At 38.0% G+C, this 14,820-nt stretch overlaps 1 protein-coding gene across 4 annotated transcripts in view; it reads left to right on the top strand.

Moving 5' to 3' along the window:
- NME7 (NME/NM23 family member 7) overlaps positions 1-14,820 on the top strand; it is a 249,377-nt gene that overhangs the window by 133,704 nt on the left and 100,853 nt on the right. Inside the window, exon 10 of one of the 4 annotated variants that reach the window (XM_034666697.1) lies at positions 10,163-11,338. The exons of 1 other annotated variant lie outside the window; for it this stretch is intronic. In XM_034666697.1, the coding sequence (XP_034522588.1) occupies positions 10,163-10,441 (279 nt within the window). In that variant the 3' untranslated portion in view covers positions 10,442-11,338. Of the gene's footprint in view, positions 1-10,162; positions 11,339-14,820 lie in introns of those variants that run through there. 2 more of the 4 variants (XM_034666696.1, XM_034666695.1) reach the window with 2 other exon arrangements.

Here is a 14,820-nt window from a genome sequence, read left to right as displayed (position 1 = left end):
TTATTCCATCATCTCCTCAGCCTGTACCTCTATAATGACTTTCTTTGCCTTTTGTTACAGTTTTTGGCTTAAAGTCTATTTTTTCCCTGTATAAATAATGCTACCTTTGTTGTCTTTTGGTTTCCCATTGCATAGAATATCATTTCCATCTCTTCACTCTGAGCCTGTGTATCCTTAAAGCTATATGCGTCTCTTGAAGACAGCGTATAATTTGGTCTTGTTCTTTAAATCCGCCCAGGCACTCCATGCCTTTTGATTGGAGAATTCATTCCATTTACATTTAGAGTAATTCCTGATAGGTAAGGACTTACTAATGCCATTTTATGGCTGTTTTGTAGTTCTCGTTATTCCTTTCTTCCTTTTTTGTTGCCTTCCATGTGTGTTGATGATTTTCCATAGTGGTATGCTTTGAGTCTCATGTCTTTATCTTTTGTGAATTTACTGTAGGTTTTTACGTTCTGGTTACCATGAGCATTATATAAATATCTTCGTGATATAATAGTCTGTTTTCTTCTGGTAACAACTTAGCTTTGCATACAATCAAAGTTCTTCTTTTATTCCCCCATTTTATATTTTTGATGTCACAGGTTTCCTCTTTTTATGTTGTCAATTTGTTAACAAATTATTATAGTTATTTTTAATACTCTTGTTTGTTAACCTTTATACAAGAGTGAAGTGGTTAACACACCACCATATTAAAGTATTAGAATATTCTGTATACTTATCTTTATATTTTCAGATTTTTTTTTTCATATTACCACTTAACATCCTTTCATTTAAGCCTGAAGAACCTCTTTCAGCATTTCTTCTAAGGCAGTCTGGAGTGATAAGCTTCCTCAGCTTTTGTTTAACTCTCCTTCATTTCCAAAGGACAATTTGCTGGTAGAGTATTTTTCATTGGCAGTTGCTTTTTATTTTCTTTCAGCATTTTGAATATAATCATCCCACTCTCTCCTGGCCTATAAGATTTCTGCTGAGAAAGTTATTGATAGCTTTGTGGGAGTTCCTTTGTAAGTTATAGGCTTCTTTACTCTTGCTGCTTTTAAGTGTCTCTGTCTTTGATTTTTGACAGTTTTGTTTTAATGTGTCTCACAGAGGATCTGTTTAAGTTGAGTTTATATGATGATCTGTGTTCATGGATTTGGATATCCAAATCTCTTTCCAGATTTGGAAAGTTCCTAACTATTCTTTCTTTATATAAGCTTTCTACTCTTGTCTCCCTCTCTTCTCTTTCTGGGACGTCAATAATTTGCAAATTATTTCTTTTGATGGTATCCCATGGATTACATAGCTTTCTTCCTTCTTTTTTCTTCTGTAACTGGATAATTTCCTACTTCCTGTCTTTTAACTCACATGTTCTTTCTTCTGCTTCATCCATTCTGATATTAATGCTCTGTAGTTACTTTTTCATTTTATTCCTTGTAGTTTTCAGCTCCAGAATTTTTTTGTTTCTTCTTTTATGATTTCTATCTTTGTTAATCTTCTCAATTTGTGTGTGTATTAGTTTTTTTTAAATTTTGTTGAATTGTCTCTCTGTGTTTTCTTGTAGCTCAGTGACCTTCCTTAAAACAGGTATTTTAATTTCTTTATCAGATAAATAGGAGATATTCATGTGTTTGGGATCAGCTTGTGGAAGATTATTGTTATCCTTTGATTGTGTCATTTTCATAGATTTTTCACGCCACTGAAGATTTGTTTTGCTGTCTTCACATTTGAAGTAGCAGTGAGAACTGAGCACCTTCCTTCTTTACTAACTACCTTCCAGAGAGAAATCTCTTCTGTCAGCCTTCCTAGGGATTCTCAGAACTTTTATGGTTGCACCTGGTCCACACTTTTGCTCCCTCTTTTGGCAGAATTCTTTTTTTTTTTTTTTAAAGATTTTATTTACTTATTCGACAGAGATAGAGATAGCCAGCGAGAGAGGGAATACAAGCAGGGGGAGTGGGAGAGGAAGAAGCAGGCTCATAGCGGAGGGAGCCTGATGTGGGGCTCGATCCCATAATGCTGGGATCACACCCTGAGCCGAAGGCAGACGCTTAACCGCTGTGCCATCCAGGCGCCCCATCTTTTGGCAGAATTCTTAAACTTGTATGCCTTCTTTTGATCCTCCAATGCACTAGGCCAAGTGCCAACAGCCTCCCTTTTGCTTTCCCAAAGGTTGACCTAAAGCTCAATTTGTGGTCTCTCTCTGGCTCACAGATTCTTATTTTCTGCACATGCTCACTTGCCATCCATCAAAGCTTTCTCACTACCCCTGTGGGAGAGCTCACAGGGTTGGAGGTATATAGGTGAGGGATGTGGAGCATTGGTGGTGCCCATGGGCTAGTTGGGGGATCTGAAGATAGGACATCCCTAGCAGCTCACAGTTCAGCTAGTCGATGGAATCTGTGGCACAGTTTTTAGAATCCATGTCCTTTTAATGGTCTCCAAGAGTCTTATCTTCTACTTTTCCAGCTATTCCCACTCTCCAGTAATGTAGCTCACAATTCAGTACTTTGAATGGAGTGAGAGAGAAATAAGTTTCTTTGGCATCATCCCGCACAGCTGGAGAGGCCCAGCTGTTCACTCACACACATACTTTCACTTTCCCCTCTTGGGAGAAATCACAGGGTAAGAATATCTCTCATGACCCTGAGGTGTGCCACTTTTGGAGAAGGGTGATACACGTAAAATCGGACTATTCATTTTACCCACTTCAGTGCGTCCAACTCCTATTGTTTTGCTCCAGCTGTGTGTTAGGACTTCTCTGCTGGAGACGTAGACTTCCACAAGGGTACTCCTGTTCATAGGTGATTGTCTAAGTTTTTACTGGACTTCTAGACTGTGGCCAGGAGGGGCTGGAGCTGGTGCAGGAGCCACTGTGGGGTCCACACTGGGTTTTTACCTGATGCACAGGTGGGAAGGCTCCTCTTATGTCTTTTGGTGTATAATACTGGATCCCAAAGCTCTCATAAAGGCACTGTTTTCATGACTGAATGTCAAATTGTTGTGGAGGGAGGGACACTATGAAAGAGGTCTTATTCAGCCATGTTGCTGACTTCTCTCCTTTCTGACCATTCTTATGTAAACTTTTTTCCTCTGTTTTCTTGAAAGAGATTCCCAGAAAGCAAATTTCTGAAACAAAAAATACAGATTTAAAACAGTGTATATTAAACTATTTTCTAGAAAATTTGTTCCAATTTACATTCCTGTCAGCAATGTGTAGCGTACATAGTTATGAAGATTGAGGATTATTAAGCTGAAGTATTTCTAATTTAATGGGTGAAATTGTGATTTCATTGTTTTAATATTAATTACTTTTAAAGGTAAATGTTTTATTTATTGATTATATGTCTTGTCTTGTAATTGTCTTATGTCATTTGATTAATTCTCTATGTTTTTTATCATTTTTATGTGCTCCGTTTATATATGAAAGTTGTTTTTCAGTCATTTTCCCAGTTTAATTTTTAATTTGCTTCACGTAAAGAAGATTTTAAGGTGTAGTCAAGTCTATCAATTTCTTCATTTATGGTGCTTTTTTAAAATCTCTGATAAGGGGCGCCTGAGTGGCTCAGTCAGTTAAGCGTCTGCCTTTGGCTCATGTCATGATCCCAGGATCATGGGATTGAGTCTTATGTCAGGCTTCCTGCTGAGGGAGCCTGCTTCTCCCTCTCCCTCCTGCCTATGCTGTCTCTTGCTATCTCTCTCTCAAATAAATAAAATCTTTTAAATAAATAAATAAATAAATAAAACCTTTACTTCCTCATTAGAGAATAGTAATTTTCTCTGAATAGTTTTGTGGTTTCACTTTATACTTAATTACTTTATACATTGAATTTTTTGTTGCTCATCATCCACAGTAAAGTTCTGATTCCCTCATACCTGCCCCCCGAAACTTCACCAGTTGCCATAGCATCATTTATTGAGTGCTCTTTGTTTTCCTGTTGATTTATGATACCTTATTTCTAAGTTATTTGTTAAGTTTCATTAATCATTATATCAATTATTATACCATTACATGTAGTTTTAATTAGTGTGTAGCTTTATCTTAAGTTTTCCACAGTTTGATTATTAGTTCCTTATTGTGGTTTTCTTCATAATTATTCAGCTTGGTATTCACTATGTTTTTACATTCTTTTTGATCAAATTGGAAAGCTTTTCATCTAATATTTCTTTGCCTATTTAGCCTTCCTATTCTCTTCCCTCCTGCAACTCCAGTTACATATGTGCTCGATAATTTGATCCAAATTATTGAGGCTCTGTACATTTTTTAAAGCTTCATTTCTATGTGCTTCAGTTTGGGTGATTTCTGTTAACTTATCCTTGGACTTATGGATTCCTTCTTCTTTTCCATTCAGCTTTTAATTTCAGATGTAGTAATTTTTAGTTCTAAGATTTGCATTTGATTCATTTTTACAGTTTAACATAACTTTCCTTAAACTCCCTGTCTTTCTACGCACTATATCCACTTTTTTCCCCTATAGCTTTTTTAGCATACTATTGTAGCTGTTTAATTTATTTTTACTTTTTAATTTAAATTAGTCAACATACAGTACATCATTAGTTTCATATGTAGAGTTCAGTTATTCATCAGTTGCATATAACACCCAGTGCTCATCACATCACGTGATCTTCTTAATACCCATCACCTAGTTATCCCATTCCCCTACCCACCTTCTCTCCAGCAACCCTTAGTTTTTTTCTTAAGAGTCTCTCATGGTTTGTCTCCCTCTCTGATTTCTTCTCATTCAGTTTTCCCTCCCTTCCCCTGTGATCCTCTGTGCTGTTTCTTATATTCCACATATGAGTGAAATCATATGGTAATTGTCTTTCTGATTGTCTTATTTTACATAGAATAATAACCTCCACGTCAATGTAAATTCCATCCATGACAGTGTAAATGGTGAGATTTCATCCTTTCTGATGGCTGAGTAATATTCCTTTGTGTATACATATGCACCATATCTTCTTTATCCATTCATCCATCAATGGACATCTCAGCTCTTTCCATAGTTTGGCTATTGTGGGCGTTGCTGCTATAAATGTTAGGGTGCAGGTGCCCCTTCAGATCACTACATTTGTATCTTTGGGGTAAATATCCAGTAGCACAATTGCTGCGTCATAATGTAGCTCTATTTTTAACTTCTTAAGGAGCCTCCTACTGTTTTCCAGAGTGGCTGCACCAGCTTGCATTCCCACCAACAGTGTAAGATGGTTTCCATTTCTCCGCATTCTCGCCAACATCCGTCGTTTCCTGATTTGTTAATTTTAGCCATTCTGACTAGTGTGAAGCGGTATCTCATTGTCATTTTGATTTGTATTTCCATGATGCTGAGTGATGTTGAGCATTTTTTCATGTGTCTGTTGGCCATTTGGATGTCTCCTTTGAAGAAGTATCTGTTCATGTCTTCTGCCCATTTCTTGACTGGATTATTTGTTTTTTTGGGTGTTGAGTTTGATAAGTTCTTTATAGATCTTAGATACTAGCCCTTTATCTGATATGTCATTTGCAAATATCTTCTCCCATTCCATTGGTTGCCTTTTAGTTTTGTTGACTGTTTCCTTTGCTGTACAGAAGGTTTTATCTTGATGAAGTCCCAGTAGTTCATCTTTGCTTTTGTTTCCCTTGCCTTTGGAAACATGTTTTGCAAGCCAAGAAGTTTGCTGCCTGTGTTCTCCTCTAGGATTTTGATGCTTTCCTGTCTCACATTGAGGTCTTTCATCTATTTTGAGTTTATCTTCGTATGGTGTGAGGAAAAGGTCCAGTTTCATTCATCTACACGTGGCTGTCCAATGTTCCCAGCACCATTTATTGAAGAAACTGTCCTTTATCCACTGGATATTCTTTTCTGCTTTGTTGAAGATTAGTTGACCATAGAATTGAGGGTCCAGTTCTGGGTAATGGACATCTCAGCTCTTTCCATAGTTTGGCTATTGTGGGCGTTGCTGCTATAAATGTTAGGGTGCAGGTGCCCCTTCAGATCACTACATTTGTATCTTTGGGGTAAATATCCAGTAGCACAATTGCTGCATCATAATGTAGCTCTATTTTTAACTTCTTAAGGAGCCTCCTACTGTTTTCCAGAGTGGCTGCACCAGCTTGCATTCCCACCAACAGTGTAAGATGGTTTCCATTTCTCCGCATTCTCGCCAACATCCGTCGTTTCCTGATTTGTTAATTTTAGCCATTCTGACTAGTGTGAAGCGGTATCTCATTGTCATTTTGATTTGTATTTCCATGATGCTGAGTGATGTTGAGCATTTTTTCATGTGTCTGTTGGCCATTTGGATGTCTCCTTTGAAGAAGTATCTGTTCATGTCTTCTGCCCATTTCTTGACTGGATTATTTGTTTTTTTGGGTGTTGAGTTTGATAAGTTCTTTATAGATCTTAGATACTAGCCCTTTATCTGATATGTCATTTGCAAATATCTTCTCCCATTCCATTGGTTGCCTTTTAGTTTTGTTGACTGTTTCCTTTGCTGTACAGAAGGTTTTATCTTGATGAAGTCCCAATAGTTCATCTTTGCTTTTGTTTCCCTTGCCTTTGGAAACATGTTTGCAAGCCAAGAAGTTTGCTGCCTGTGTTCTCCTCTAGGATTTTGATGCTTTCCTGTCTCACATTGAGGTCTTTCATCTATTTTGAGTTTATCTTCGTATGGTGTGAGGAAAAGGTCCAGTTTCATTCATCTACACGTGGCTGTCCAATGTTCCCAGCACCATTTATTGAAGAAACTGTCCTTTATCCACTGGATATTCTTTTCTGCTTTGTTGAAGATTAGTTGACCATAGAATTGAGGGTCCAGTTCTGGGTTCTCTATTCTGTTCCATTGATCTGTGTGTCTGTTTTTGTGCCAGTACGATACTGTCTTGGTGATTACAGCTTTGTAGTAGAGCTTGAAGTCTGGCATTGTGATGCCACCAGCTTTGTTTTCCATTATTTCCATGGTCCATTTCAGAACATTCGTCTGGCTCTTTGGAGTCGTTCCTGGTTCCATACAAATTTTAGAATTATTTGTTCCAGCTCTGTGAAAAATGTTGATGGTATTTTGAAAGGAATTGCATTGAATGTGTAGATTGCCCTGGGTAACATAGAAATTTTAACAATTTTTATTTTTCCAATCCATGAGCATAGAATGTTTTTCCATTTCTTTGTGTCTTCCTCAATTTCTTTCATAAGTGTTATATAGTCTTTAGGATACAGAACCTTTACTTCTTTGGTTAGATTTATTCCCAGATATCTTATGGTTTTTGGTGCAATTGTAAATGGGATTGATCCCTTAATTTCTCTTTCCTCTGTCTCATTGTTAGGGTATTAGAAATGCAACTGATTTCTGTGCATTGATTTTATATCCTGCCACATTGCTGAATTCCTGTATGAGTTCTAGCAATTTTGGGGTGTAGTCTTTTGGGTTTTCCACATAAAGTATGTCAAGAGTGAGAGTTTGACTTCTTCTTTGCCAATTTGAGTGCCTTTTATGTCTTTTTGTTGTCCGATTGCTGAAGCTAAGACTTCTAGTACTGTGTTGAACAACAGCGGTGAGAGTGTGCATCCCTCGTGTGTTCCTGACCCTAAGGGAAGCACTCTCAGTTTTTCCACATTGAGAATGATATTCACTGTGGGCTTTTTGTAGATGGCTTTTATGATATTGAGGTATGTCCCCTCTATCCCTACACTGTGGAGCTGTTTTAAAGTCCTTGAATGCTGATTCTAACATCTGGTTTGTTGTGGGCCTGTGACTGATTATTCTCTTGATATGGATTACGTACTTTGAAAATCTAGTAATTTGGGGTTATATACTGGAACATTATGTAAGATACGTTGTCACAGACTCTGGATTTTGTTACCCACTTATGAAGAATGTTCTAGCAGACAGTTAACATTACTGGTTTTAGGTTTTGGCAGGGTGGATCTGTTTTGTCATTTCCCTTAGACATGGCGTGATTTCCTAATTCTCACTGGTGTTATTTCATAAGACATGGCTCTTAGAGGTTTCAGTTGAAAATCCAACCCAGGTGTTTACCAAACCTTCTACTTTGACAGATTGACACTCTTCATCTTTCCTGCAGTGAGTAGCTGCTGAAGCTCTGTTTACCTCTTTCAGCCTTCTGACATTTGTTTCTCCCCTGGCCTCTCTGAAATCTTGCCCCACACATGCACGTTCAGGGATCAGTCAAGGATTAGAGGGAGTTTATTTACGGATTTTTTTTTCTTTTTTTTTTTTGGCTACCTACTCCTAGGATTTTGCCCCATTCCATTTTCCGCTGCTCTAGCTATCTCAGTCCTCATCCTCTTATTCCTCAGGCCAATAATATTGAGATTTTTCTGCTTGAGCTCTGTCACATTGACTGGAGAGTAACCTCATGGGAAAAACTGTGTTTGTATTTGTGTATGAATTTCTTTGTGGTTCTTTTCTTTCAAGGGTTGAATCCTTTGATTTTTCTTTGGTCCTCTCTAATTTCTATATATATCAGCCAGAGGTTGGGGCCAGAGTTGGAGTAGAGTTTTAATTATCTGTGTACTTGTTTTTAGTGTAAGTGAATCGTACATGAATGGAAGCCTAATAATCATACAGTCATTCTTTTCTTCTTCTCCTCCTATCTCTCTGACTTCTCCATCTCCATCTCCTTGGCTAGACTCCATCCTTTATAATGAGGGTATCCTGAGGGACTTCATCCTTTTTGTCTCTTCAGAGCCTGTAAGCTCTCCCCGGGTAAACCATTAGTATTAATATAGTAGTATACTATCTACCAGTTAATATGCACGGGACTCCAAGATCCATGATTCCAGCTCAGATCTTTCTCCTTTGCTCCATGTGCTTCTAAAATTCCATGTTTTCTCCCTCCCCTCACACATTCTTCTATTCATATGAATGCCACTAGTAATCATCCTACCTGAAAACTGGAGAATCATCTGGCACTCTCTTTTCTCCTTTATTCCCACACATCTATTTGTGTCCTAAGTCCCCAAATGAACACCTCTTTTATATCTAAGTGTATGTTTCTTTATCTTCATCCCCAGTGCTACTTTGTCATTGCTTATCCTCACTATTTCTATTATCTCTTAAATTTTCTCCAGTTTGCAGTGCCTTATTCTTCATATGTACCCTCAACATTACTGATAAAGCACTCTTTCTAAAATACAAGTGAAAAATTACTGTTCCTCAGCTTAAAGCCTTGATGTGACTCCCTACTGGTTAGTTACCTCTCACAGGAAGGCATACAGAGTCCTCCATGATGTAGCCGTTACTGCTTCTGGCCTCATTTCTTGCTGCAATTTTTTTGTCTTTTTTCTGTCTGCTCTTCACTAACATAAATGTTTATTATTCCTTAATAAACCAGTGTCTTTCTTCACTCTCCCCCTGCACTTCGGGTTATGTGTCCTTCTCTACATATAGCTGTAAGCATGAGTACCTCCTCAACTCCTCAGAGTTTTCTCAAGCATCTGGGAATTATTTCTTGGCCACTCTACCCTCAGACAGAATTGACTACTTGCTGTCACTGTACCCTATATATACTATTCTTTCATATCACCTGTTAAATTGTCTGTACTTATTTACCGTATTAAAAGTCACCCTTAAGATCATCTTTTACTCTTGGTATTCTAAACAGAATGTAAGAATGGAATGTTGGAAAGTATTTGACAAATAGTTGAGGGGGGAACAAGTGAATGGATGAGTGTGTTTGGGTATTACTGGATAATTGGTAGTGAGGCCTCATGATTGTATCATGGTAATGTAAGAGACTAGACTTATTTGTAGGAAATAACTAAATAACTGAAATATTGGAGTAAACATATTGTCTACTTGTTTTCAAATGGTGGATAACAAAAACAATTGTCTGTACTCTGCACTGTTCTCTAAGTTTATGATTATTTCAGAATAAAATTTGGAAACTAATGTGTGGTCCTTAAAACTTAAAAATAAGTAAACAAGATATTATTGTCTCTAAAGTCAAGTCTAGCCTCACTGAAAAGTGTGAAAGAAATATATTTTATAGTCCTTGTGTCCTTCCTCCCCTCGCCACAGTCCCACGATCTCAGGCCTAGGCTTTCTTTGCTTCCTTGCTGAAGAAAATCTCTAATCAGATCTGGTAAATTCAGTCACACTGAGATGCAAATTACTACTTAGAATTAATATATTATTACTTCGTAGGGTTTTTCATTTCCTTTTTCTCTTTTAACAGAATGTATTACTTAAAAAAACAACAACAACAACAAAAAACAGTTCCAGTTTTGGTCCCAGGAAGGTGACTGAGGAAAGAGAAACTGACAGAAGAAGGGACTTCGTAGTTACCTCCAATCATTCGTTCATCCAGACATATTTGAGTACCTACTATGTGCCAGGCACTATTCTAGGTACTGAGGATATACCAGTGAAGAAAACAAGCAGTGTGTGTGTGTGTGTTAGAGAGAGAAAATTTCCTCACAGAGCATTCAAGCTTACCTTCTACTTGGAGACATAAAATAAACACAAAAATAGAATGCATACTATTTCCTATAGTATGGAGAAACACGAAGGGAGAAAAGGGGGCCAGAGTTAAGGGCATATAGATAGGATTCTATTTTAAATTGGAGTCATCAGCAAAGGTGGTCTTACTGAGATGGTGGTATTTAAGAAAAGACTTGAAGGAATAAAAAAAAGCCATGCGACTTTCCAGGTGAAGAGCATCATAAGAGGAGCAGACAGCCAATGGGAGAGAAGCTTGCTTGAAGTAATCCAGGAACCCAGAGGAATGAGCAAGATGGGGAATAAGATCAGAGAGAAAAGGGCTGGGACAGATCTTGTAGAAGCTTATAATGACTTTAAGCTTTGCTCTGTGTGAGACTATAAGTTTTTGAAGAGTTTGAGCAGAATGGTGACGTGATTAGACTTTTAAAAGGATCATTGTGAGTATTTTGTTAAGAATAGTCTAAAGGGAGGCAAAGGTGGAAATTGCAGTCTGGATCCAAGATGATGGTGACTTGGACCAGAAGGGTAGTGGTGGGCATGCTGAGAAATAGCTAGGTGTTGTTTACCAGGTTGCTTTCCCTTTGCTTCTCTTTTTATCTTGAGTGGGTGAGTGGATGAAGATTAAAACTGATGCAACCCTAGGGAAGGGGCATGGCAGAATCCTTAGTTCTAGGAGATGGAAATAGAACGGAACAGAATTCTGTCCCCTCTGTTCTGGTTTCATCTCCATCTACTTATGAGACAAGTAGAAGATGACCACACTCTTTATCAGTTTAGTGTGTGACAACAGTTAGAGTAGGCATTTATGCTGGTCTAGAGGTCACATATTCACAGATTAAAACAGGTGAAGAATTTCTGTTGCTAGTTTGTAGTAAAAATTCAAGAAATATTTTTCTTAGGGTAATCATCTTAATTATTTAATAAGCATTTCATTTATTATTTTTATATTTGCTAAGATCAAAATACATTTTCAGAAGAGTATTAAATATCTTAAGTGCATTTTTAAAGTAAGAAAATTAAAAGTATTCGAAGTATAATTAGAATTTACAGTAGTATGTCAAAATGCGGTGTGATAGTAATTTACTTGATTTGAAGTGATTTGTATGTGATAACTTACAATACCTGTTAAGTGCCTTAGCAGTGGAAAATAATTCTATTGTAAATCATCGTGTTTTTAATGAAGAATCAGTTATAACAGAAAAACAAAACAAACCCACTTATCTTAATGTTGTATGCAGTGAGAGTGACCAACCCTGTCCCAGTTTGCCCAGGACTTTCCCAGAATTAGTACCAAAAGAGCGGAGGCCTGAGAAATCCTCATTCCTGGGAAAACTGAGGTGGTAGATCACTCCAAAAAATTTGCCCCATCATTGCATGATAGCTCTTAAAAACAAACTGTACTAAGGGTCTACATATTCATATTCATTTAAAAGAATTTTTAAATGGATGTTGTATTGAGTTAGAAAAGTTCAGAAGAAGTGCCATTAACCTGTGTCCACCTACCTCCAAAGAGGGTCACTTGGCTTCGGTTTTAAAGCTAAAAACTAATCAATTTTTAAACTCAACTTTATTTTCTTTATAAGTAACCCTTACAGTGGAATTCGTTTACAGGTAGGGATGTTAAGTAGAGGCTCATTTGCCAGAACAACAAATGTGATTGAAAGCTCAAGTGCAGACATTAGGAAAAGGTAATTGAAATATAAGTAAAGGCTTAAAATTGTGACTTACACGAATCTTTCTTGAAGGATAAGGATGGAAACGATAGGAGAATAAGGAAAAACTGTCTCAGAAGGTCTTCCTAACTTTCCTTCTATCAAGTACCTATCCATCATATTAAAACACATTTCAGAATGGGCAGTTTAGAGTAAATATTAACTTGTTCATTTCAGCTATTACTCTTCATTCATAAATTCAAGCACATACTGAAGACTTGCCGTGAATCTGATGTCACACTTGTTCATTAGGGATTCAAAGAGGAGTAGTACACAGCTGGGACCCTCAAGGAGCTCTCAATTGAATGGGAGAATCAAGCAAATAAATTTCAATCAGGTATGATAAAGAGAGGAGATCAGATGGCAGCCCAGGGAAGACTATTTAGGAAAGACTTCCCTGAGGAGATGATGCCTGAAGCTATATAAAGACTAAGTAAAATTTGGCTAAGCCAAGATGGAAGGTTCCAGAGAAATGAAGAAATCCTATTTATCACTACAGGGTGAGAGAGCACAATTTGAGCTGGCTTCGAATGGGAAAGCAAAGGTCTTCCCATATGCCTTCACTATTGCTTCCCACAGGAAAGTCTGGATCTTGGTCAAGGAATTTACTCTTCTAGGAAGAGGACTTGTATTCAAGATCGAGGGCACTTATCTTAAGGAAGCAGTTCCTTTCCAAAGTGGTATCTCTCACACCATCTGCAATCTTGGTCTCTTGTTTCCCCCACCCCCCTTTCCAGTGGTATTGGTGATAAAGATTGGGGCCACTCATTTCGATTGGGAAAAGGCCCAGTGTTACTCTCTGCAGAAGGTTTATCTCCTTTCCTGGGGTTTCTTGCCTATCCTTGGGAAGCCTTGAGGCGGGCTGCTCTGGTGCTGGGTATAATAGAAATTCAAGCAACAGCCACCACCAAAATTAAAATTTTAATAACTTTCAATGCTAGTATTTCTTTTCAGGCAGGAAGGGGGTTGTGTGGTTTTCCTTCAAGGTAAATAGGTGAGGCCATGGGAGAATAAGCTGGGCTGTGACAGGAAACTAAAACTATAGCTAAACTGTTAAGAAATGCCTAGCAATTTCAGAGTAGGAAGTAAAATGAAGAAAGAACTCAAGCCACCAGCAGAGGCTAGAATTGGGCAAAGAGACCAAGTCTAGTGGCTGGGTGGGTGAAGGGATTTTCAGAACATTATTTCTAAAATTTTAGTCAAAGATGCCTGGATGGCTCAGTCGGTTAAGCGTCTGCCTTCGGCTCAGGTCATGATCCCGGGGTCCTGGGGTCCTGGCATCAGAGCTCAGCTGTTGGGCTCCTTGCTCCCCAGGGAGTCTGTTTCTCCCTTTGCCTCTGCTTCACCCTCCCCCTTGTGCTGTCCTTATCTCTCTCTCTCTCTCTCTCTCACTCTCTCTCTCTCAAATAAAATCTTAAAAAAAATAAAATTTAAGTCTAGGATATTTGTGTTTCTGGGGTATAAGTCATCCTAATCTTCTCAGAGCTTTGGTAAAATCAAATATGCTTTAAAGCTTTCTGGGGGTAGTGGTGTGGATAGAAAACGAAAGCTTAAGCCTATAGCACATTGACCTTGCAGTGCCTGGAGGCAGTGGGTGGGGCGTCTGGGCAGGTGAGAGGTGATCCTTGTAGCTGCCACCAGCACCAAGATGCCACACCAGGGAATTTATTCAAGTGCACGTCAGTCCTTTGTTCTTAAATACATCGAAGGGGAGAAGGCCACCTGGTAAATGTATTTTACTTCCTTTGAATTCTTTTCTTATATGACCTTGCATCTCACTGATGTGGTAAGTTCTAAGACTTGGGGAATGAGATGGAAGACGGGCAATGGAATACATGGAACAAATCTTACAGTTTGGATGACTTTAGGCAACCATTGTTCAGTAGAAATATAATACAAGCTACAGATGTAATTTAAAATTTTCGAATAAAATAAGAGTATTCTAGTAGCCACATTAAAATAACTAAAGAGAAACAGGTTACATTAATTTTAACTATATATTTTATTTAATCCAGGATATCCAAAATATTATAAGGTTATAATTAATATAAAAATTACTAATGAGAAATCTTATATTCTTGTTCATTTTTACTAAGTTTTTAAAATCTATCATTCATTTTCCACTTAGAGCACATCTGAATTTGAACTAGCCACATATCAGGTAGGCTAGTGGCTACCTTTAGACAGTGCAGCCCTAGCTGTTCCAGCAGGCCTTGCTTAGAAACATAGAGCCTTCCGCCATAGTCTAGCTGAGGTTACCGGAGTGCTACACTGGGGTTTGTGGTCAAAACAATAAAGTATTTATATTGCTTAGTTTGATTCCTTTGTGCATTTTTCTCAGGTAATTTAGAGATAATTAGCCAGTCTTGGGTTGATGTCAGATTCCTGGAGCCTTTGGCCAGAAAACCACCAATATAGTATCTTCCCAGAGTCCCAACTTCATGTTCCACTGGAGCATGCATTGAGGGGTAGGCATGGGCCAGATTAGAAAAGGCTTTAGAAACTATGTTAAAGAGTTAAGATTTAATTCTAAAGGCTGTGGGGATGAGGAGGAGTCAGTTTTCAATGGGACAATGATGTGATTACATTTGCATTTTAGAAAAATTAAGATTATGGTAGTGTGGATGACCCATTGTAGAGCAGCTTGATGAGAAGCAAAGAGAATGTCCTATAGAAATGT

The sequence above is a fragment of the Ailuropoda melanoleuca genome, chromosome 8 (assembly GCF_002007445.2).
Source record: "Ailuropoda melanoleuca isolate Jingjing chromosome 8, ASM200744v2, whole genome shotgun sequence".
Taxonomy (NCBI): domain Eukaryota; kingdom Metazoa; phylum Chordata; class Mammalia; order Carnivora; family Ursidae; genus Ailuropoda; species Ailuropoda melanoleuca.
Note: the sequence above shows the minus strand (reverse complement) of the source record. Positions and strands in the feature narration are given on the sequence as shown.